This window comes from Pipistrellus hanaki, assembly GCF_964339955.1.
Source record: "Pipistrellus hanaki genome assembly, chromosome: 1".
Classification (NCBI taxonomy): Eukaryota; Metazoa; Chordata; class Mammalia; order Chiroptera; family Vespertilionidae; genus Pipistrellus; species Pipistrellus hanaki.
The window spans coordinates 26498120-26523308 of NC_140503.1; the positions used below are offsets into that span (position 1 = coordinate 26498120).

Below are 25189 nucleotides of genomic sequence, written 5' to 3' on the forward strand. Positions count from 1 at the left end.
TATCACAATCTTAACAGCTTAAAGCAACACCCATTTATTATCTCACAGTTCTGTAGGTTAGCAGTCCTGATGGGCTGGCCTGGTTCTCCGCTCAATCTCCCAAGGCCAAAACCAAAATGTCAGCTGAGCCGAAACCGGTTTGGCTCAGTGGATAGAGCATCGGCCTGTGGACTGAAGGGTCTAGGGTTCAATTCCAGTCAACGGCATGTACCTTGGTTGCGGGCGCATCCCCAGTGGGAGGTGTGCAGGAGGCAGCTGATTGATGTTTCTCTCTCATCGATGTTTCTAACTATCTATCCCTCTCTCTTCCTGTGAAAAATCAATAAAATGTATTTTTTTTAAAAACTTATTTTAAAAAGAAATGTCAGCTGAGCTAGGATTCTATGTGGAGGTTGGGGGAGAGAGGGGTGGATAGGGTGTAGAATCACCTTCCAAGCTCATTCAGGTCACTGGCAAAATGTCTTCTCTGCAGCTGTAGGTCTGAGCATCCTGTGTCAGTTTTGGCTGTCGTTTGATGGCTGCTCACTGCACCTGGAGGCTTCCTACATTTCTTTTCACATGGCCCCTTCCTCCTTCATGTTTTGGATCCTCATGTTTTGAATCTTTCTAGCTTTCCCCTCTCCTTTAGCCAGAGAACACTCACTGCTCTTAAGGGCTCATGGGCTTAGACTGGGATAATCTCCCTATCTTAGAGTCAACTGTGACATATGACAGACCGTGGGAGCACTATCTCATCACACTCACAGATTACAGGGGTCACAGCAGAACATCAGTAGGACATTTTCAAAATCCTGCCTACCACAGAATCTCAAGGAAGAAAGAGGCAATAAATTAAACACACACACATATATACACATACATGCATACATCTATAATAAAAGTGTAATATGTTCATTAGACCGGACCTCCTTCCGGAAGACCTTCCAGATGAAGCCGGAGCTACAAGGGCCGAGGCAAGCCACTGCAGTTGGGAGGTCTAAGGCAAGCTGTGACCAACCAGTGGGCTGGGGCGGGTGGGCAGGGCCTCCCTCTGCAAGGGAAGCCCGGGTCCCGGGTGCCTGCTGGCGGTCTGAGGGAAGCCAGGGTGCCAGATGCCAGAGGGAAGCAGGTGCCGACAGCCGGGTGAAGGAAGGCCTACGAATTTTGTGCATTGGGCCTCTAGTATGTATATAAATGCACAAACACATGTATAATGATAGCCAGCCTCTAAGAAGGACCCTGGGATCCTCACTTTGGTAGTGACGCCCTCACACACTGTATGGGATATGCCTGTGTGAGCAGCAAAACATGCAGAAGTGATGGTCTACAACTTCAAGGCTAAGCCATAAAAGACAGTGCTGTTTCTAGTTTGTTCTCAGAGACCACCTGCTCTAGGGAAAGTCAGAGGCTACGTCAGGAAGACACTCAAGCAGCCCCGTGGAGAGGTTCATGCAGCCAATAATGAGTCCCCCTGCTGACAATCAGCCCCGACTCCCCTGCCACGTAAGGAAGCCATCTCGAAAGCATCTCCCCCAGTGCCAGCCAAGTTTTCAGAGGGCGGGGGCTTCAGCCAATATCTTGACCTCATAACCTCATGAGACTGTAACAGGAAACACCTAACTAAGCCACTCCTGAATTCCTGACTCACAGAAACTGTGAGAGAAATATTTGTTGTTGTTTTTAGGCACTAAGCTTTGAAATGATTTGTTAAACAGCAATGTATAACAAAAATAATATATAAATATATAGATACAAAAACATTAGATATACAACAACTTTAAAAACATATAATAAAAACACTCCTAAAGTAAAAGAATTACTGGTATTCATTTAAAAAATTAATTAAGTAGAAAAGTCATATTCTTTAAATGTGCTATTTTGATGACTTGAAAAAACAAGTGGAATATACTGTAATATAAATACTATACCCTGCAATAGCAATAATATTAGAAGTTCCTAAAGTTTAGGTTATTCAAAGATCAAAGGGGAAAGAATAAGAGAGGCAGCAGAAAACAAGCAGTATAGCAAACAAGCACTATATACTAACTGTACCGGTTAATAATGAGGATTTTTTTCAATGGATGGAGTTACACATATGTTGATATATATGCGATTTGATATGTATGCTATTTTGTTGTATTGACAACAAGCTTCAAAACTTCACATGTCAAAAAACATCATTGATATTTTTACACTTAAAAATGTCGAAATTCATACCGAAAAAAGAGCATTTGCAGGAAGTTTTAATTCATTTTGAAGAAAAGTGCTGCTGAAAGTTATCATACTTCGGGAAGCTTATGGTGAACATGCTCCATCTCAAGATACTTGTGAACGCTGGTTTAAACGCTTGAAAAGTGATGATTTTGATGTGAAAGACAAAGAACGTCCAGGTCAACCAAAAAAGTTTGAAGACGAACAATTACAAGCGACATGGATAAAGATACATGTCATGCAAAGAAATAGAAAATTGGGTCTCTAAATGGTTTGCCTCAAAACAAAAGTTCTTTTGGGATGGTATCCACAAATTACCTGAAAGACGGGGAAATGTGTAGCTAGCAATGGACATTACTTTGAATAAAGCACTTTTGATGTTTCTCTTGAAATTATTGTGTTTCTTTGATTACAAAAATCCGCTATTATTAACTGGCTCACCTAGTAGATACGGGCCTAGATAGTGGCCAGACAGGAACATTTTAGGCTTTGTAGACCATGAGGTCTCTGTCACAACTAACTCAACTCTGCCTTATAGTCACAGACAAAATGTAAACAAATGAGAATAGCTATGTTCCAATAAAACTTTATTTACAAAAAACGGGCAGTGAGCCAGATCTGACCACTGGGCAGTAAGTAGTTCGCCAAAGAAATATCTGTACGCATGATCCAGGAGATATGTGCAAGGTTCACAGAACTTGTTTACATTAGGAGCAAACGGGAAGCAATCCAAATGTTCCCTCACAAGAGAAGGAATAAGTGAATTGTAGCATATTTTCAAAATGGTATGTGATACAGCAGTGACTTATACTCTTGCTACCTGCAACAACATGGATAAATCTTAGAAAACAATACTAAGTTAAAGAAGCAGAGAGGAGAGATACGATATGACTTAACCACAGATATATGACTTCATAGAGCTCAAAAATCGGCAAAACTAAGTAAAATGTTGTATCTCTAATGTATATAGGTAGTAAAGGTAAAGGAAACTACGGGGGGGAATAGAGTATGGCAGAAATTCAGGATGGAGGTTATCTCCCAACAGAAGGCCAAAGATCAGGGAGGAGTCCACAGCTAATTTCAATGGTTTGGGTATTGTTCTGCTTCTTATATTAGCTCATGGGCTCCAGGAGTTCACAACTTACACAAGCAGGATATACTTAAATCTGTATACATAAAATAGATATTTTGTTTTTTAATAAAAAGTAAACAGAAATACTTCTAGATTCAGCTGAGAACTCCCAAGAAGATGGAAGGGGCTGCCTTTGGCTGAGACAAAAATTAGAGAATTTGCCACTAATTGTCAGAGATTTCTATTCCAATTCAGCTCAGCAGATCATTAAAAAAAACAACACTTAAAAATAGCTTGAGCCGAAACCGGTTTGGCTCAGTGGATAGAGCGTCAGCCTGCAGACTGAGGGGTCCCGGTTTGGTTCCGGACAAGGGCACGTACCTTGGTTGCAGGCACATCCCAGTGGGGGGTGTGCAAGAGGCAGCTGATGGATGTTTCTCTCTGATCAATGTTTCTAACTCTCTATCCCTCTCCCTTCCTCTCTGTAAAAAATCAATTAAAATATATATACAGCTTCAGAAAGAATTGATAAAAAAAAAACTGAGTGAAATGTATTGAAAATTATTCTAAAACTTAAGAAACAAGAAGTAGTTATTGGCTAATCTGCCTTACATCAACTTTTTGTTATTTGAATAAGTTTATAACTGTGGATCACTATTGTTCTAAACTTTTTCAAGCAAAAATCCAACTAAATCACAAAAAAAGTTATATAAAATAGAATTCTGGCACCATCTGGTGGCGGTACTCTGCAACAGCAGGTCCTAATTTTTTTTTTTTTTTTTAAGGTTACTTCACCCATTCATTTATTATACCAACTATCTAATAGACAAATACTAGGCATAGTACACACCTTTTTTAATCCTTTCTGAAATACAGGAAATAAGATATAGTTTTGTATCTAAAACAGGGTTTTAGATCTTTAAGGGGAAAAAAATTACAGTTAGATGTATGGCTATCGGCATGTAAGTGTCCTGTTTAGAAGTCTGCTTAAAGTATCTACACCCCTGGAACTCTCAGGTAAAAAGTCCCTCAGGAGTGTATTGGTAAACATAGTCTATCAATCCACCACATCAGGACCAGTGGGAAAACCAATGCAGTTTTCAAGGAAAAGAACTTGTTTTTAAATGTCTTCAGATCCTTTCTCGACACTTCTTCCTTCAAAGGTAGAGCCTAATTTCCCTTTCCCTGAACTTGGGCTGGACTTACTGACTCACTTCCAACGAAGACAATGTGGCAGAAGTAATGATGTGTAACTGCCACAGTCAAGTCATCAAAGGCATGGCCACTTGCATCTTGCCTTCTTTTGGATCATCCATCCTGTTGCCCTCAAATCAGCCCTCATGTCATAAGAAGGCTCAAGCAGCCTGGGAAGGAACCGAGACCTGCTGTCAACACCAGCACCGACTTCCCAGTCCTGAGTGAGTCCCCGTGGAAACTGCCGCCAGCCCCACCAAGCCTCCAGACGCTGCGTTCCTCGCCAAGGTCACCAAGCTAAGCCATTCCCAAAGAAACAAAACCAGTAAGTGCTCTTTGTTGTTTTGAGGTAATTTGTTATGCAACAGTATATAACTAAGATCTATCACTTCCTGCAACCAAATTCTATCCTCAGCAGGAAATAAATATAGCTCATTTCAGTGCAACACTGTAATTTTCCCACATGTCAGTAAAATTTCAAATTTTCTTTCCTAATACACTAAGTTAGTGATTCTTTTTTAATTCCTCCAAATTGTTTAATATTATTTCATAATATTCAACTCTTTCCAAGTTAATTCAAACAAACAGCAACCAAAGCAGAGCAGTCAGTCAACAAGGATTTTTTTTAACATCTTGTTGCAGAGCAACTATACTAGACACTGAGTAGAAAAACCATATCCTGGGTGTTTATAATTTAATTCAGATTAATATTCAAGGAAGAATGTGTTTTTTTAACTAAGTTTTTTTCCTGCTGAGAGTAATAGTTATTAAAAGAAGGCCGGGAAAGTGTCTCCTTTACCTCTGAAAGGGATCCGCAAGCTACACCGCCATGCAGGGCTTCGTCCAAAGCAGAAAGAGTTGTAGGTAAGAATGCTGGCGAGACAGCAGCAGACCTCCGTGCCTTTATCTCAAAAGCCTGAACAAGAAAAAGATTAAGTTCTTTTCAACCTCCATATCTACTCAAAAACATAAACCAACTCCAAACCTCAAACTGAATCAGTTAGAATGCCAATTCCATCTTTTTATCCTCTATTATTTGTTTGTTTGACAAATATTTACTCTTTGCCAGGAACTGACTAGATGACATGGATATGATTTAACAGACAGCCCCTGCCCTCACAGTACTTATAGTCAAACCATCAGGACTAGAAATTGGACAATTTTTATACAATTAATAAGAGATATTGTGAAAGGGAAAGTGGAGGCATAAAGACAGTACACCTGACCTGGATTGTATAATCCAGGAAGACTTCCTGGAAGAGCTAGACTAAGCTTAAATCTGAAAAGCTGTTGGACAAGCAAAGGAAGTGTGCATTTCCTGCCAGAGAGAAAAATGTACAAAGAACGGTCAAGAAGCAATAAAAGCCGAAACCGGTTTGGCTCAGTGGGTAGAGCATTGGCCTGTAGACTGAAAGGTCCCGGGTTCGATTCCGGTCAAGGGCGTGTACCTTGGTTGCAGGCACATCCCTAGTAGGGGGTGTACAAGAGGCAGCTGATCGATGATTCTCTCTCATTGATGTTTCTAACTCTCTATCCCTCTCCCTTCTTCTCTGTAAAAAATCAATAACATATATATATATATAAATAAATGTGACCACTCTTCTCTAACTTTACCTATTGAATTCTTATTTCAGTTAAACCATGGATTACCACAGATTTTTTAAGGCTATATATATATTGTATATATGTGTGTGTGTGTATAGATAGATAGATAGATAGATATTTTTTAAAGCAATAAAAGGAGGGCATGGAAACCAACAAAAACTACAAAATATAAAGACTTCATTTAGAACAACTGAAAGATGGCGTGTGGCTGTGGTATGAAAGGCAATGAGGCTGGAGAAATAAGTAGGGGCCAAATCACAAACAGCCTTGTTTAGAGTTTATGCTGAGAGCAACAGAATGACATGATCAAGCTGTCATTGGTTTGTGAGGAGTGGCTAAAAGGCAGGTGTGGCAGGCTGAGAAATATCCACATCCAATCCTTGGAACCTGGGAACGCCACCTTATTTGGAAAAAGAACCTTTGCAGATGTGATTAATGTGATTACCTGCCCACTAGTCACGTATGAGTATGCTTGCCTCTTGCAATCTCTACCATTAAATTTTTCATTTTTATGAATGAAATGAAACCATAAAAATGCATTCGTTCAATAAATTAGAGGGCCTACTGATGCCATATACTGTGATTAGCTCTCAAAATACATGGTAAACCAAATATACAAAGTCTACCCAGTTAAAGTTTACAATTTAATAAATCAATGTCTCAAATCCAAGGCTCTTCTGCCCCTGTGAGGATGTAGGAAGACCAACATACTAATATTTATGAACCATAAATGTGACCACTCTTCTCTAACTTTACCTATTGAATTCTTATTTCAGTTAAACCATGGATTACCACAGATTTTTTAAGGCTATATACAGGCACATAAAATAATTAGAAAAACTACTGTCAAAGTTGTATGACTTGCATCTGATTTAAAAATGCATGAATATTACCCACAATCCATAACCAGGCAACGTGGGTGGACATGGGTGGGGACACTTGGTCAAATATGCAAAGGCAGCCCCCTCTGTCAGCATTAAAGTGCTTCACTTGCAATTACAAGTGTAATTATTAGAATACTAGATTTGTGACTCTCATTAAAAAAAGAGAGAGAGAGAGAGAGAGAGAGAGAGAGAGAGAGAGAATATAATAAACTAAAAGACCAAAACTCCAGAAATAACAGTATGTGAATAAATGAGACAGAGTAACACGGTGATATGACATCACGCCAGCTTTTCTTCTACTTTGATACTTGCTTCCTCTCAGACTCATTATTGTCTAAGCTCATCTTTAAAGGTTGGTTTCACTCGCCCAGCCAGCAAGGCTCAGTGGTTGCATGTCGACCTATAAACCAGGAGGTCACGGTTCGGTTCCCAATCAGGGCACATGCCTGGGTTGCGGGCTTGATCCCCAGTGTGGAGTGTGCAGGAGGCAGCCGAGCAATGATTCTCTCTCGTCATGGATGTTCCTATCTCTCTCTTTCTCTCCCTTCCTCTCTGAAATCAATAAAAATACTTTTAAAAAATAATAACAAATAAATAAATGTTGGCTTCCATCAGGACTTGGTCTTAGTCGGGACTTGGGTATACTTAACCTTCTCACTACAAAAACTTCCCAGGGAATTGCTGATCCATTCCCATGGCTTTGACTACCATATTTACACTGAGACTCCCAAATGCATCTTTCTAGTGCAGACCTTTCTTCCAAGCTCCATGTACATATACAGGTTGGGGCAAGAGTAGCTTTACAGTTGTGAGTACATTAAAAACAAAGCTTATTCTTATATGATTTATTAATTATTGTTTTATTTTCTATATGAACAATTGGAAACCTACCTTTGCCCCAACCTCCATTTAACTGCCTAATTCACATCTCCACTCAAAAGTTTCACAGGTACCTTAATTTCAATAAGCCCTAAACTGAATTCATGATCTGCCTTCCTCAAACCTGACCCTCTTCCAGTATCCCTTATCTCGGAAAAGGGTACCACCCCGTTTCTCAAAGCAAAACTCAAGAAATCATCTGACACTTTCCTGTACTCAACACTATCCAAAGACAATGACCAAATCCTATGCATTCCACCTCCTCAGTCTCTCTCATATTAATTAACATTAGACCATCTGCATTAATACCACACTAATAACCCAGGCCACAATCACTTTCTTTCTGGAATATGTTAATAGATACCTAACTATTATTCACAAATATATCTTGCTCCTTTTCAATCACCTATGTTCAAAACTGAATCTCTAAAAATACATTAGATTACACCCTGTTATAGCTTCTCAATGTTCCCAGAATAAAGTCCAAAATCCTTAACATTGTCTGCAGACCCTAACGATCTGACTCCTGCTTACTCCTTGACTTCATCTCCTGCCATTCTCTTCCTCACTGTTGCGTTCCATTCACACCAGTTCGATTTTATGAACATGCAAGCACCATTCTGCTTCCTTCACAGGCTGGACCCACTGCCTGGGAAGTCCTCCCCTCTCACCTCCCTTCCCAACTCCTTTGCTTATCTCTCTCCCATTCATCCTTCAGGTTTTGGCCTCAGCGTTGCTTCTTGTGGGAGCCCTTCCCTAAATTAAGCAATGTCTCCTGTTATTAAGTTTCAAGACTCCTTGAACTTCTTCTTCACAGGACTTACTACAATTAACTAAATATTTATGTAATTATTTGTTATTGTCTGACTTCTCCCACTAGACCATAAGCTACGGGAAGGCAGGAACGTTATCAATCTTGCTCACTACAATATCCCCAGTACCTGACAAAGTACCTGACACGTGGCTGGACTCAATAAATATTGGTGGAAAGAATAAATGACTGAATAAATAGGCAAAAAAAAAAAAAAAATATTTACTGAAGGAACAAACTAAGGCTAAGCCAATGTTAAGGCAGGACTCAAATCAAAAGAATGCTACAAGAGTGAATGTATAGCAAAAGGGAAAGATGAGTTCCTGAATGGGCATTTGGAATGGTATCGGATTGGAAATGAAGTTACGATGTATAATAAGTGGAGTCTAAAGTGAATTTCTTTTTTTTTTTTTAAATATATTTTATTGATTTTTAACAGAGAGAAAGGAAGAGAGATAGAGAGCTAGAAACATCGATGAGAGAGAAACATCGACCAGCTGCCTCTTGCATACCCCCTACCGGGGATGTTCCCGCAACCAAGGTACATGCCCTTGACCAGAATCGAACCTGGGACCTTTCAGTCCGCAGACCGACGCTCTACCACTGAGCCAAACTGGCTTCAGCTAAAGTGAATTTCTTGCCCATGCTCTCTTATTACTTAACTAGAAATAGGCCATAGATATTGATTACATACAATTAAAAATATCAAAATTAAAAGGTTTTGCCGAATCTGGTTTGGCTCAGTGGTAGAGCATCGGTCTGCGGACTGAAAGGTTTTTCCCAGGTTCGATTCCAGTCAAGGGCATGTACGTTGGTTACGGGCACATCCCTAGTAGGGGGTGTGCAAGAGGCAGCTGGTCGATGATTCTCTCTCATCGACAATTCTAACTCTCTATCTCTCTCCCTTCCTCTTTGTAAAAAAGCAATAAAATATTTATTTTTTAAAAAAATTAAAAGATTTTCCTGGTGTTTCACAACCTTTGAAATAATAGCAGGTTATTCTGAATCTAGTCACAAAACCATCTCACTATTTTAACTCTAACTTCTCTGCTCAAAGTGAGCAGTCCAAAGCTAGAGATCACTGGCAAAGCTAATACCCTGTTTCCCAGAAAATAAGACAGTGTCTTATATTAATTTTTTCTCCCAAAGTTGCGCTAGGTCTTATTTTCAGGGTATGTCTTATCTTTCCATGCGCTAGGTCTTATTTTCGAAGGATGACTTATTTTCGGGGAAACACGGTAGTAGTGCCAAACCCCAACTGCGATTCTAATTCTCCTTCTTCCTGCTCTGCCTTTAAAATATTTTCCTCAGATCACAAGCTAAAGCTGAACAAAAGAAAGTACTTTATCCGTCCATTGTTTCACAAGTCTCAAATGACACTACCTAATTTGCAGAATTGAACTCGACTTTATTGCTGAGTGGCTACCAAATTTCAACATGAGAGAGTAAAATAAGTAATTTACAACCCACATAAATAAATACATTTTGAAATCACTAAACAGACTTTTAAGCAACTCTTATTCTGGAAAAACAATATCTTCTCTACCATGCATAAACTTACAATTTGAAAAGCTGAAGTCTTGTGACAGAAAATATGAAAAAATAGTACAACCTGATGCTAAAAAAGACTTTTACTCTTCTCAAGAGTGAGGATAAGTTTTTAAGTATTATTTATTCAACTAAGAAGCAATGCAAACCTAATATGTATACCCTATGATTTACAGTAAGTGATGATGGTAAAAGTAGAATAAAGATAGGGGAAGCTATAATTAGAAGTATATTAACATTTAACCAAGAGGACCACAAATCCTACCCAGACAAACAAGAGAAAGATGACCATTTGAAATATCACTTTTAGCTCCAAAGAAAAAAAACTTTGTCTCATTCCCATAATTAGGAACTATCTTCCATGAGCCTATAAACTACATAAATTTTCACATACCGGTATGTCCTCACTATAAAACTAACTCTCGTGTAAGAGTCAATATTTTTGAGGTACTCATCTCTATTTTTTGTTTCTGCCTCACCCCAAATAAGATGAAGAATAATATCAAAATAAAAATAGTAACCAAATCATAATTTTAAAATATAATATACCGTTTGCATCCGTGGGGCACAGGCCTTGCTGACCACACACAGAAGTTCATGGACACCTCGATAACTAAGGCCAGTGATCTTCATAAGCTCCAATGGGGAAAGACATAAAAAGTCCTAAAGAAAAAGGCAGACATAAATAATACTTTTAACAATAAAGATTTTTTTTAAAAGTCCTAAAGAGACATAAAGAAAAAATATTTTAAACATATATGAAACAAAGATAGTGGAATCAAAAGGAAAAATCCAAGTGCTATTATCCATGTGCAGATAAAAGTGATATTTATTGCAGATCAAAGATTTATGTGCTCCTTATAGTACTTGCCCTTCAAAATATGCCTGAACTAAAACATATGACAGTCTTGACTTGTAATTATTCTATTTAGTTGGCATATGCCAAAGAACTCACCTAGTAACATCACAAAACAGCAGCATCCAACCCATCTGTGTTTGAACACTGCACTAGTACCTGAAAAGTTTGGGCACAAATATCCAGAAAGTGTCAGGTGGAAATGTGTTTCTTCTTAAACTACATGAGATCATTCAGAGGAAGTGTTTGATAATTGACAGAGAGCCAAACTGACTATGGAATGAAATGTTAAATTTCATACTTTTAAGGGTGTTTCAAAATATGAATATGAAGACTATTAAATGTATAACAGAAGAACCAAAAAGACCTTTAACACACAAAGAAATATCTTAAAATTACAACATATTCTGAAAGTCTGACTTATAAAGGATTAAATCCTAATCTAAAACCTTAAGTCACACTTAACCCAAAAGAGATTTGCTTCACTGTTGAGCTTAAAATTGCAACATCTTCTCTATACATTTTCTCATTCCATCAATAGGAAAATGATCCTAACTATTAATTTATCTTGCTTTTAAAAGGAATTACCCATTTTGAATACCATTTCCTCATTTGAGTCATATTTCTCATGTAATTACAAGATTTATTTTAAGTAGGTGAAACTTCTCTAGAACCCCAAATAAAGGCACTTGTGTACTTCACTTTATCCCATGAGCATCCTTCTTCCCAAAATGTAAAAATATTAAACCTAGATAAATGAAATCATTCTTGGAAGTATAGCCTAAATGGCTCATCATTTAAAATTAGTCTATAGAGGAACACCATCAATAATCCTTTTTATTCTACAAGTCTAAGTTTTTACATTTCAGATTTACTTAAAAGAGTTATTAAGGTATACTTAAAATTAATTTGTACTTGATGTTTCTCATTGGAAAAAAAATTAAATAAATTTTACCTGACAGGTAACAATCTGGTGTCTGTTCAGACGGTCACATAGCTCTTGTGATAAACCCACTCGTCTCAGTTTCTTGCTACCCATGACTCCATATGTGGGGGAGTGGGGAAAACACACCTTGAAAAAGCATCAGAAAATAGCGTAAGCAATAATAGATGGCTACTTTCTAAAACACTTTACACAATAAAAAAATTCTTCAAATGTTTCCATGTGCCTAGTGAAATGTACAGTATTTAAAATATTACTGATAAAATAAAGGAAGGCACACATACACACAGAGAAGCATATACTAGTACACAGAGAAGCAAGGCAAGATAAAAATATACCGTTCACACCATTCTTTGATAGTTATTACATGAATATAATAATGCCACTTGACATTTGTAAAGCATCTTGAGATTTTCAATGCATTTATTAATTTGCATGTATAAATAACCTTCCAGGCATAGTTTGAAACGTCTCCTAGAAAGTCTTTACTTTCATTGAGTTGTAACAATAATAAATTTATTGAGCGCCTACTATGCCAGGCAAGGCTGCTATAAAGTAGCACATTTAACCTTCTCAACAGCCCTGTAAGAAAGGTTATGGACCCCACTTTTGCATATGAGAAAACAAAAACCTAGAATGTTTAGCTATTCTATTATCACCAGAAACAGTAAATGATGGTTCCCAACTTCAAATCCAGGAAGTCTGACTCCGAGGTCTATCCTGCTAATCTTGTACTCTACTGCAAGTCCATGATCATATTTAACTTCTTTTTCTATGAGTCTGAATCAAATGAGATTTTATCCCAGGTGTTGCCAGTATTTACAAGCTGAATTACTGTTCAGTATACTAGCTTCCCACATTCCCACTTACTATACTAACTGATCACACTCCCATATGCTAGGTGCTAGAACAGATTCACTGTGATTCCCTTAGTAATGTATGCAAAGGAAGACTGTGTACCTCAGTGAGATGGCAAAAAACTCTCTGGTTAGAATAGAAACAGGAACTCCTCATTGTTCCAGGGGATAAAGCAGTATAATTATCAGAAAAGTAAAGTTTTCAAACAAAAATATATACTGAGAATATGGGTATTTATTTTCAATACCATGACCCAAATTTCTATCTAAATTCTCGGAATCAGATCATCTCTGCGTATCAGATTAAATCTCTCTCTCTCTTTCATATCCTTCCCACAAACACAGAATACATCCCTCACAATTCTCTTAGTGGGAACTTGTCAGTACTCATTTCTCTTTCCGCAGAAGAAATTTTACTAAGTGACATGTGCTATGTCACTGCCTAGTGTCTTTACAGATCAGGTAGTTCTGCAAAAGGGCATCATTTAGATCACATGTGTCAAACACAAGGCCCGCGGGCCAAATCCAGCCCGCCAGGCCTTGCAATGTGGCCCGCACCGCGCTGTCATTACTGCACTCGGCTGTCAGTTTATGACATTGTCAGTTTATGACTGTTCAGTAAACCATTCGGCCCGCGAGTTAGGCTGGATTTTAGATTTTGGCCCCTTCTCTGATTGAGTTCGACACCCCTAATTTAGATGGATACATTCAATAAAAAAAAGGAGAGCAGTAAACCCCAAACTACCTGGACTTTAACAATGGCCAGCTCCAGTCCTGGCCAGTGTGGCTTGGTTGAGGATCCTGTGTTGTACTGAAGGGTTGCTGGTTCAATTTCTGGTCATGGCACCTGCCTGGGTTTCAGGCTCGGTTCCTGGTAGAGGGTGTGCAGGAAGCAATCCATCAATGTTTACTATCTCATCAATGTTTTTCTCTCTCTCTCTTCCTCTCTAAAAGTCAGTTTAAAATCTTAAAAAACACACACAGCCCTAGCAGGCTTTGCTCAGTGAGTAGAGCATTGGCCTATAGACTGAAGGGTCCCAGGTTTGATTCCTGTCAAGGGCACATGCCTGGGTTGCAGGCTCAATCCCCAGTGGGGGCTTGCAGGAGGCAGCCAATCAATGATTCTCTCTCATCATTGATGCTTCTATCTCTCTCCTTCTTCCTTCCTCTCTGAAATCAATTAAAAAATATATTAAAACACACACACACACACACACACACACACACACACATACACACAAAAAAAAAAAAAGAAAAAAAAAGAAAAGAAAAGAAAAAACAATGACCACTTCTGTTACCTCTGTTAACTCTGCCTTTATTCAGGCCACTCCCATCAGTTGCCTGGACTATTGCATGCTGCTTCTAGTCACTCACTGCCTCACACACATATGCAAAATCCATTCATTTGCCTCTCTTACAGACACTCTTTATTTTATTCTACTTCATTTTTTAACCCTCATCCAAGGATATGTCTACTGATTTCTATAGAGAGAGGCAGAGAGAAACATCCATCCTCCCTTTCCAAAACACACACACACACACACACACACACACACACACACACTCCAGCCAGGATTTGAATCCTGCTCCAACCAACTAAGCCACACACCAGGACCAAAGGCACTATTTAAACACACACTCTGCTAAGTTCTGGGATACAAGAATCATATTCCCTCCCCTTCGGCAACTCACAGTAAAAGTTGAAAAGAAATGTATACAAAAATAACTAGCCATGCAATAAATATTGCCATTGGTATTTAAATGTGCTGTGGACAGGGAGGCACACCAAACTGTGTGCAAGGTAGCTTCCTAGAAAGTTGCTCCAATCCTGTCACTCTCATCCTTTAAAACTGCCCATGGAAAGCCTTCAGGGTAAGTTCCTCAGGATTAAGACGCTTCATAAATTGATTCCTCCTTTCCCTCTCATTACTGCATCAGATTGCAAGGCCCAAATCCTGACCCTCCTGGCAAAGTTACTTCACCTCCCACTGTTTTAGTTTATCCATCTGTAAAACGAGGGTAATTCAAGTATCTACTCCATAGGAATGAAATGAAGGTTGAAGGATTTCACATAAGGCTCCAGGTTAATCATCATTATCAGTTTGTTCAGCAAAACATCATTTGCTGCCTCACATGGCCTGCTCTCCAGCCACCACAGTGTATTGGTAGGTTAGGCAATCATAGCCATCCTGCCTCCCTGACTTGCCTCCACAAAGCTTTAACCAAACTCAGCCTCTTCTTCTCCAATGTTCTCATCTTTGTACACATATTTGCCCGATAATTAGCGTATTATTATGGCTTATATATTTGATTTTTCCACCAAAGACTGTAAGTTCCTGCTCTGTATGTGTGTGCATACGCCCATGTGAGTGGGAATGGAAGAGAGTCAACCCGGAAGATTGAATCCTCTCCTCCTCAGTGAAAGAAAACGCCTCCTGTTAGATGTTCAATGAAAACTGTGAAGTAACAATAGCTAATATTTACTGAGCCCTTATTACGCCCACTACACTGTTCCAAGCGCTTCGGATGTTTTACCCCAGTTTACAGATTAAAGACAAGGAGGCACTGAGTTGAAAACTTCCACAGTCTGTAACAGCTAGCACATGATGGAGTCCGCATTCGAATCCAGGGATCTGACTCCAGATTCCACGCTATTATCTCCCTGAAGACCGGCAGGCCCTAAACTAACCCCAAACACGGGCTCTCCTGTCTAGATCCCCAAACTGCCCGGAAGTAAAAGGGGGGTGGGCATCAAGAGGCAAAAACAACACGGCAGAATCCCCTAAAAAAAAAAAAAAAAAAAAAAAAAAAAAGAACAGTTTCAACAAGGCCCAGCTTCCTTGCAAACTTGAAAAAGAAGCTCCCAGATCCGCGACAGGGTTCCTGTTAAGATTCCTATGGACTTAAGGGGGCGTGCCCTGCACCCAAAAAGATTCTCCGCTACCCCAACATGAATACCACAGGCCCAGAGAGGGAGCAGAAAATAACGCGCACACCCCAATTCCCCACAATTGCCCCCAAGATGAGACTTTCCAGTACCGGGTCTGTAGCATCCAACTTTCAAAGTTTCCCCCACCCATCACTCAGTTCCCCGCGGAAAATGCTGCAAAGCAACAACCTAAGCGCTGATTGGGTCGTCGTCGTGGGAAATATCCAATCAGAAGCAGGCATAGCCAGGTCGGCTCCGCGGCTTGCCGGGAGTTGAAGTTTTCACACTCTGAAATAAACGTCAGTTTCTCAGTCTAATGACTATCAAAATGCGGTTGCGGAACATAAGCAAAAAGTGTATGAAACCGGAACAAACCTTGCTTGAAGTGTTTTATTTATTTTGTCACTACATTGAAAAAGTGCTTAATGGATCTGAGACTAGGTTAGTTTTCTGGAAACCCATCTACACAGGAGAGGTTGTGGAAGAAGCTTTTGGTTTGTTTTGGTTTGCTTTTTACATCACCCTTTGGTAGTGATTTATAGTTTGGGCAGTGCTAACTAAAATTGCTCCAGCCGGGTCCCAAGGCGTTTAAAAAAAAAAAAAAGTCCCCATTTTAAAACGCCGCGGGACGCGGGACAAATTGTTAAAAATCGGAACTGTCCCGACAAAAGCGGGACGTCTGGTCACCTTATTCTATCTATGTTATAATGTAGACCACTTTATTTTTTATTATTGACCTGCACTCCTCGACCTATCACCTGACTCGACTAAAACTGAGCTCCTTGAGGACAGGGACCACAACTTGTTCCACTTCAAAAGCGTAGCACACCGCTCAGTTAACGGTGGTCGGGTAAATGAGCAAATAAATGAGGAGTTAAAACAGAAGAAAATGGAAATTCAAAACGTAGGGTTCTGGGATTATAAAAGGGCCCAAGTATGTAGAATAAAAATGGAGGGGGATTCATGTCTTGCTCTGGGTCACTCCCCCTCCCTCTTGCCCCCCAAGACCTGGCAAAGCACTGATTGGAGCTCAGTAAACGCTGCCTTCAAACGCTAGGGAGAAAAGAGGGCGGAAGAACAGAATCAAGGAAGACCGCTGTTTCAGCCACTCGACGAACGCAGAACGGAAGGCGGAGCGCAGAGGAATTGTCAAAACTAAAAGGAATGTTCCTCAGCCAGGTACCCGAGGCGGTCCCTCCCAGCCTCCGAGCTTTCCCTAGCCTAGTTCCTGGAGGTGGTGTCACGTGACCCAAACAAATATGGCGCCTTATTTGCATCTTCCTTTCCATTGGCCAATAGGAGCGGCCGCTGTGCATCGTCAGCCCCGCCTCCCGCCTTGCAAGCTCCGCATGGGACCTGTCACCTGACCCGACTGAAACATGGCTGCGCTGGGGGCACTGTGGCTGTGGGCACCGGCAGCGGGTGAGTGTCAAGCACCCCAGAGAAGGCGGGGGCGCTCTCCAAGACCCCTGCAGGGAGCGTCCCTGCGCCCCCACCCCACCGCCCTCCACTTCTGACATGGACTCCCCCCCGGATCCCCAATCCTCTGCTTTACGGGAGGGCTCCATCTAGGGGGGTTCCTGCTGAATGTCTCACCCTTAAGGGGGCGACCACCTGGGGATTCGGACCCGGGCTGCGTCTGAAGTTCTGGAGGGGCTGCGAACGGGGAGTTTAGGGGCTGCGCCTCGGGATAATACAACCATTAATATTAATTGAATGTTAGATGCTTGTAGAGAGATGAGACCCAAACCTTGGGGGAAAGGTGTAACTTCTCAAAGACAGGAACATGTCAAATCGATCTTGCAGTGACCAGTTGGCTGGTAGTTACTAATTGTCTAAATACAACTCCTTCCATTTCCTCCCACTCTGGTGTGTACGGTTAATAGGAGGTGATCCACGAAGGAGAAAATTGAGCATGTGTTCTGCGTGATTCATCCCTTTCTGTCTCCCTGCACTCTGTGCTGGGAAAATGCATCATCCATTTGGAAAAGAGGAGACCGCCTCCCAGAAGGAGCTTTTTGGATTTTTCTGTGAGTGCCTTCGGAGAGGAGAGTGGGAGCTGGCACAGGCATGTGTGCCTCAGCTACACGAGGCAGAAGGGGATGTCCCCAAGAAGGTGGAGGATATTCTACAGGCACTGGTGGTGTGTCCACATCAGCTGAGGTAAGGAATCTCTCTTCCTGGCAGGCAGTCCCGGGGGCAGGGGACACAAGGTTCAATGTTTGGGCGCTGGTCCATGAGCCTCCCTCAACGACTCCCTGAAGAATTAGCAGAGGGGGAGTGTATTTCACATGCTCTGAAATTTTACCTCTGTAATACATACCTATTACTTACTTAACATTGGCTTGAATTATCATTTGGAACTGTGCTTAAGCTTGGCCAGCAAATTGTAAATAGAACCACCATTTCTTGTTTATTATCATTAAAGTAGATGGTGGGACTGCATTGAAAAGCATTTTCTTTGCCTCAAAAAACAAAACAAACCAAAAAAACCCTATTCTCTTCTGACTTATGAAATTGATGTGAATTAATTCACTTCAAAACTACTGGGAGTGAAATCACTTAAAGCTTTTTTAAAAAAATAATTATACTCCCAAGAAGTGCAAAAATAATACAAAAAGTACCCTTTTAATAGCTTCCCCCAGTTGTGACATCTCATAATAGTACAATAGCAAAACCAGGAAATTAATATAGGTAATGACTGTTAACTAGACCAGTGTTTTTCAACCTTTTTTGGGCAAAGGCACACTTGTTTCATGAAAAAAATCACGAGGCACACCACCATTAGAAAATGTTAAAAAATTTAACTCTGTGCCTATATTGACTATATATAAAGTAATTCTCTTGAATAGGAATCAAATAAACACAAAGAAAGTATTTTATAATTACTTTATTATGAAATATTAAGTAAACAAAATAGTGAAAAATTATAAAATTCTTGTCTTGTCTGCACCTACAGCACACCAGGCAACATCTCGCGGCACACTAGTGTGCCGCGGAACAGCGGTTGAAAAACGCTGAACTAGACAATTCCGTTTTCACCATGATTTGATCTGCATTCATTTTTATGTGTGTAGTTCTGTGCAACTTTATTCATATGGATATTCATGTAACTATAATCAAGATACACAATTACTTCATCACCACAAAAGAATTCTATAATCAAGATACACAACTGTTTCATCACCTCAAAAGAATTCCATCACTCCCTGAGCATACCTCTTTGTATTTTAATCTCTCCTTGCCCACTGACAACTATTGCTCTCTATCTAAATATTTAATGAAATTCTTTCTGACAGTGCTAATAACTAATGGTATAAGAATTAAATGTACTATTCAGTTTTTCCCTCAATTTTCATTACTTTGGCAATTATGTTATATTAAGTACTGTATTAACATATATGGGGGACAAAAGAAGGTTTATAGTTGTGAGTATGTGAAACAGTCTATTCCCATATTATTTATTAATTATTATATTATTTTCCATATGAACAACTGTAAGCCTACCTTTGCCCCACCCTATATATATGTTAATATAGTACTTAAAATTTGTGTTCCAGCCTATTACTGTCTAATTTAAATTACTAATATCAAAGAAAGGCTTTTGAGTTCCTGTAACCCTCTTTGTAGCATAGAGTTAGAAATAAATTTTTGTTAAGTTCCTTTTTTCTATAAAACCACTTGATTCAGTTTCTGTTTTCAAGAATATACTTTAGATATCTTTGCTTTTATGGTTTTCTATGTAATATCTTGTTTAAAAATAATAAAGACTAGATAGGGAGGTAGAGGTAGGTTTAAGACCTTTTTTTCTTTTTTATGAAAATTGCTAGCTCTATTCTGATTCTAGTTTTATTGATTTGCCATGTACATTTGAAAATTTTATCATTAGAACATCTTGCCTGTTCAGGTTTAAAATAGACTGAGCATTGCCAAAACTGGTTTGGCTCAGTGGATAGAGCGTCGGCCTGCGGACTGAAAGGTCCCAGGTTCGATTCCGGTAAAGGGCATGTACCTTGGTTGCAGGCACATCCCCAGGAGGGGGTGTGCAGGAGGCAGCTGATCGAGGTTTCTCTCTCATTGATGTTTCTAACTCTATCCCTCTCTCTCCCTTCAACTCTGTGAAAAATCAATAAGATATTTTAAAAAATAAAATAAAATAGACTGAGCATTGAAATCTAAATCATAGATGGCAAAAGAGAAAAAGTCAGTAGAAATTCTTTGTTTAGAAATTCTTCCTTTTTATGTTTTTCAGATGTGGACAGGACATCAACCCTCAAAAATTAGCCTGGGTCTGGCTTCTTGTACTGGAAAAATGGTTTGCCCAAGAAAAAGTAAGTAGGTTTCATTTCAGATTTTCTCCTGAGGCAGAGACTGAGAACAGTTTGGCAGTAGTTATGAGGTTTCCCTTCTGTCTGTTACTTCCTTTATTATGAGGTTTGTAATATCCTCTCTCTGTACTGACAGTGAGAATGGCTTACATTTTTATTGATGTCTTCTTACCTAAATTCACTCATTAATTCACTCACATAACATTAGCATGTAATACCATTTGAGGTGATACCATTCTGCTAACTATCATCGTGAGAGTTGTGCCTGAACAGAGCTTTGCAGAACTTGGTGAAAGTGACAAGGTCAGGAGTGACATATGACTCTCTTAATTTCCAAGTATTAGAGAATGGACTGTGTTGAAACTTGTTTGTTCTTCCAAAAACCTTATTTTCACTAGCCCAGCCAGTGAAATCTTGTCGATTTAAACCTCATTATTAATAAGTTAGTAATTAACATGAATTGAATGATAACTTACCAAATATAAAAACAAAGTGAGCAAATAAATCCTGAAAGAAACTTGTGAGGAAGTGTGCTTTTTTTTTCCCCAAAAAGAAAAATTGCCATAAAAAGCCTTTTTATTTTTTTAACTTTAACTTTATTGGTTTTAGAGGAAGAGAGAGAGTGAGAGAGAGAGGCATCAATTGGTTGCCTCCAGTACACCCTGACTGATAATGGAAACTGCAATCTGAGTACATGCCCTGACCAGGAATGGAACCCGCCACCTTCTGGTGTACCGTACTACCTGAGAGTCAACCTTGGAATTCGGTCCATTCTCATGGAGAGATTAACAACCTTGTTGCCCAAACAGTGAAGTCCCACCCCAGCCTCCTACCTCCCCAGGCCTGTAATCCCTACTTCCCCATACCTATAACTCATATTTTCCCGTGTAATATTTGTCCTACTCTATGTACTAAGCAGATGACTTCTGGGGAGCTGCAGAGCAGATTTTTATGGATGACTTGCTGCTCTCCCATACTGCCAGCAGTATTGGAATAAACATGCATATATGATTCAAAAAAGAAAGAAAGAAAAAAGAAATTGATATCCATTAAAGGTATTTCTCTGAGGCAATTTTTATTAAACCTCAGATTTTAAGATTCAAGCGAGGAATCTGATTCAGAAGAAAAATGACTGGCCCAAGGTCATACCAGGAAGCTGGCAAAATTAGAGCTGGAACCAAGATCTGATTTTGAATTCCCATTCCTTTGCTTTTTCCACCTCAATATTAGTTTTAGCCTTATGGGCTTAAAAGTAAGAACCTATATGTTCTATTTTGTAAATAACTATAATTTAGCCTGATTTTCTTCTTTACTCCCATCAGTCATCAGAATTAATTTTGTCTTCAGTTCCAGTTGTACTTCACCCCTACCCTTCTCTCCACAGAACTGTCAAAAGTAACAGAAATTACTAATCTAAATATATTTCTTATTCAGCCATTTGCCAGTTGTCTGCAAAAAGAAATGATGAAAAAACTAGGAGGAAAAAAGAGAAGCATAATTGAAAAATAACCCCAGGCTAATTAAGAATTGACTATAGATTCAGATTTAAAAGAGAAAAACTTGATCTAAAATCTTTAATAGTGACTTCAAATAGAAAAAGAAAAAAAATAGTTTTATTGTTACTAAGGATATTTCCAGTACAAACATGGAATTTATCAACCAGGTGAATTACTCTCGCTGAAGGGTATTTGCTTACTTTATGGCTGATCGGTTGCTTATTTTATGGGCACGTAACTCAACCAGGTCCTTAGCACAGACTCAGGGCTGTTCTTGCTTTTGCCAGCACCGAAGTTCCCTCAGTCCATAAGGTTCCAATACCTTGTAGGACTTTTAAACTTTAAACAAGGACCTCAGAGAATTTTAAAACTTTATGCAAGGACTAAGATTTCAAGTGAATTCTTGGAGTAGTTCCTCAAGGCCAGCCATTATCCTGGAGTGGCTTTCATCTTCCCGGCAGTAGCTGGCGGCCTGTCCTTTTGCAGTCTCCCACCTCTTGCCAAAAGCTTCCTTTGTAGTTATTAGTTGAAACGATTCCATTTTCCCTCTCCTTTATATCTTGTAGTGATTTATCTCTACATGAGTAACTGCAGAAATGTTCACTGCCATGCTGCTTCTGATAGAGGGAAGCTGGAAACAACACCCATGACCAATGCAGCATGGACTCATCTGTTTGTAAAATGCCATTATGAAAATTGGGTGGTAAACAAATTGGCATGGAAAAAATGTTCATGTCTGCCATGTGGAAAAAAGGCTTAGAAAACATTTGGTATGCATGCTTAGATGCATGGTCTGAAATGGCCTGAATGCCCTTATACCACAGTATTAATAGTTCTTTTTAAGTGCTTTGCTTTTATAGTAAGAAAGTCTGTGCTTAGAAACATGAAACAAATTCTTGCTTGTTTTAGAAATGTTAGTCATTTATGGCCAGGCATATGCATAATATAATTTCACCAGTGAAATAAAATATAAATTAATTAGAATTCTAGATTAAAGTTCTAAAATCTTAACGAGAATTTGTTCTTTTATTAAGGGCTGCTGTCTACACATCTTACCTGTTCCTTCCCTTTAGTCCTCAGTAGAAGCACTAATATTTGCTTTCTGGCATGAATTTTCTCCAGCTTCCAATCACTAGTGTTATGCAAGCATTCAGATGGCATAGGTGCATTAGAGAAGGGTGTGGTAAGAAGAAATAGGAATTTTGAACCAAGAACATGCCAGATCATGTTAGCCTCTGATGTGATTTATGAATGGCACGAATAAAATAAGTGTGATCTTGTGTTGTAAACTCCCCTCCCACAAAATCCTACAAGTACTTCTTGCCTTGAGGTTTAAGACCTTTCAATAAAACCCAGCTTCTGGAAGCTTTAACCAACTATATGATTTATAATTGTCTCTAATATAAAGCTATGTTTGTCAAGATTATTTCTATGCTTGATCTATTTGTATTTGTGTCTGGAGAAAAGGGAGACTATAGTTTTAGTTTTAAGAACTTGGTGAAGGGAAGTAAATGTGAAACAAGTTAGTCCCGAAAGAAGCAGAGGCTTTCTCTTCCTTTATACATGGCGAGTGTCATTAGCAAACACTGGGATCACTTTTTCCTTTTCATGCTTGAAGGAATTGGAAAGTACTTGCTAACCACTTCTTCTTTAGTAAAGATTTTTTTTTTAAATGTCTAATTCTCCCACAGGTTTGTTTGATTTAGAGATTAAATGAGATTTTTTTTAAACATAGCACACAGTACCTGGCTCATAATAAGTGTTTAATAAACATTAGATCCTTTCTGTTTCCTTTTGTTTTCCAACTTATAATAATACCAAATCAAGGATTTGGACCAAAGAAGATGATGTGGTTCACACCTTCACATGCTTACTCATAACTGGGTATTTTGATCACTGCAAGGGAGGTTATTTTTTTTTTTTAATATTAGTTGTTATAAGTATTGCATTTGTCCCCTATTTCCCCTTATTGACCCCATCTAGCCTATCCCCGTACCCTCCCCAGGCCTTCATGACCCTATTGTCGGGGTCCGTGAGTTATACAAGTTCTTTGGTTGATCTCTTCCCACCCACCCTCACCTTCCCTCTGAAATCCCAGTCTGCTCCATGCTTCTATGTCTCTGGATCTATTTTGTTCATTAGTTTATTTTATTCATTGGATTCCACATATGAGTGAGATCATGTGATGCTTGTCTTTTTTCAACTGGCTTGTTTTGCTTAACATAATACTCTCGAGGTCCCCAAGGGAGGTTCTTGGAGAAGGGCTTCAGGTGACAGAAAAAGTCCTATGAGCCGAAACCGGTTTGGCTCAGTGGAGAGAGCATTAGCCTGCGAACTGAAAGGTCCCGGGTTCGATTCTGGTCAAGGGCATGCACCTGGGTTGCGGGCACATCCCCAGCAGGAGGTGTGCAGGAGGCAGCTGATGGATGATTCTCTCTCATCGATGTTTCTAACTCTCTATCCCTCTCTCTTCCTCTCTGTAAAAAATCAATAAAATATATTTTTTTAAAAAGAAAAAGTCCCATGAAATGAGCAAACCTTGGAGTCTGAGGCTGACCAGTGTGAGGTTTAAGTGTTAGTATTTAAGAGGGGTGTGCATCCAAGTTTATCTGTCTTGTTTATAAAGAAAAGTATCTCAACACATTTCTAGGAATTTAATGGTTATCTTAGAGAAACAGCAGAAATAAAAATAACTGGAGAGGTCAAGAAGTGTTATTTTTATTTCGGGCCCATATACCCCGGCCACGCATGATGTTCATCTGCAACAATTGCAAGGTATTCAGGTTCTGTAAGCCCAAGTGTCATAAAAACTTTAAAAAGAAGCTCAATTCTTTCAAGGTCAAGTGGACTAAAGCATTCTATAAAGCAGCGGATAAAGAGCTTACAGTGGATAATCCATTTGAATTTGAAAAATGTGGAAATGAACCTGTCAAATAGCCATGAGAGCTGTGGAATGAAATGATTACTGCACTGAAGAGAGTCGAAGAGATCAAATAGAGACATCAAGCAACATTTATAAAGAGTAGGTTGAAGAAATATAAAGAACTACAGAAAGCTCAGGACATCAAGGAAGTCAAGCAAAACGAACATCTCCGCCAGGCCCCTTTTGCATGCAAAGGAAAGCCGCTGGCAGACAAAGTGGTACAGAAACTACAAGAGGCTGTGGACATGGCAGTTGTTTCTGGCAGTCTTACTGTTTAACCATTTCTATGAGCACATTGGAGAATCTCCATGAGAGATTTAGAACCTCTAAGTTATTGATTTATTTTTTAACATGAGGTGACTCAAATAAAAAGGTGACTAAAAATACATCTCTTCTACATTAATATCTGCAAAACATCAGATTTTATGGATGATAGATTGCATCTTCATGTTAAACCTTCGCTAGTAGATGTATGTAAATCATGAAAATTCTGTAAAGACAAAGTGAATTGTGGACAGAAGATGATCATGCCACTTGGATAATGGTATCAAATAGTCTTTATGTAATAACTGGTGACAAAAATGCAGGGCTAGTGATACATAAAATAAAATTTTTGAAGTATTTATAATTTATTAACTAAGGAATATGCTTAATCACTGTGCTTCCTTCTTATG

The 25189-nt window shown here is 39.3% G+C and overlaps 2 protein-coding genes and 1 pseudogene across 7 annotated transcripts in view; 2 read left to right on the forward strand and 1 right to left on the reverse strand.

Annotated features, from left to right (window-relative positions):
• RAD51B (RAD51 paralog B) overlaps nucleotides 1–15943 on the reverse strand; it is a 489897-nt gene extending 473954 nt beyond the window's left edge. For 3 of the 4 annotated variants that reach the window (XM_084867046.1, XM_084867049.1, XM_084867048.1), the window contains exons 1-4: nucleotides 15879–15943; nucleotides 11995–12111; nucleotides 10733–10846; nucleotides 5256–5372 (exon numbers count right to left, since the gene is read on the reverse strand). In XM_084867046.1, coding sequence (XP_084723172.1) covers nucleotides 5256–5372; nucleotides 10733–10846; nucleotides 11995–12078 — 315 coding nt within the window. In that variant the 5' untranslated portion in view covers nucleotides 12079–12111; nucleotides 15879–15943. Of the gene's footprint in view, nucleotides 1–5255; nucleotides 5373–10732; nucleotides 10847–11994; nucleotides 12112–13584; nucleotides 13711–15878 lie in introns of all 4 variants that reach the window. The other variant, XM_084867047.1, reaches the window with a different exon arrangement.
• Nucleotides 15944–17075: 1132 nt separating this feature from the next.
• ZFYVE26 (zinc finger FYVE-type containing 26) overlaps nucleotides 17076–25189 on the forward strand; it is a 65248-nt gene continuing 57134 nt past the window's right edge. The window contains exons 1-3 of one of the 2 annotated variants that reach the window (XM_084866277.1): nucleotides 17076–17190; nucleotides 17655–17931; nucleotides 20021–20099. In XM_084866277.1, the coding sequence (XP_084722403.1) occupies nucleotides 17738–17931; nucleotides 20021–20099 (273 nt within the window). In that variant the 5' untranslated portion in view covers nucleotides 17076–17190; nucleotides 17655–17737. The remainder of the gene's footprint in view (nucleotides 17191–17654; nucleotides 17932–20020; nucleotides 20100–25189) is intronic. The other variant, XM_084866278.1, reaches the window with a different exon arrangement.
• LOC311611746 (putative ribosome biogenesis protein RLP24) lies at nucleotides 21742–25168 on the forward strand (annotated as a pseudogene). Its single transcript has 2 exons — nucleotides 21742–21759; nucleotides 24243–25168. The product of its transcript is annotated as a putative ribosome biogenesis protein RLP24 (transcript).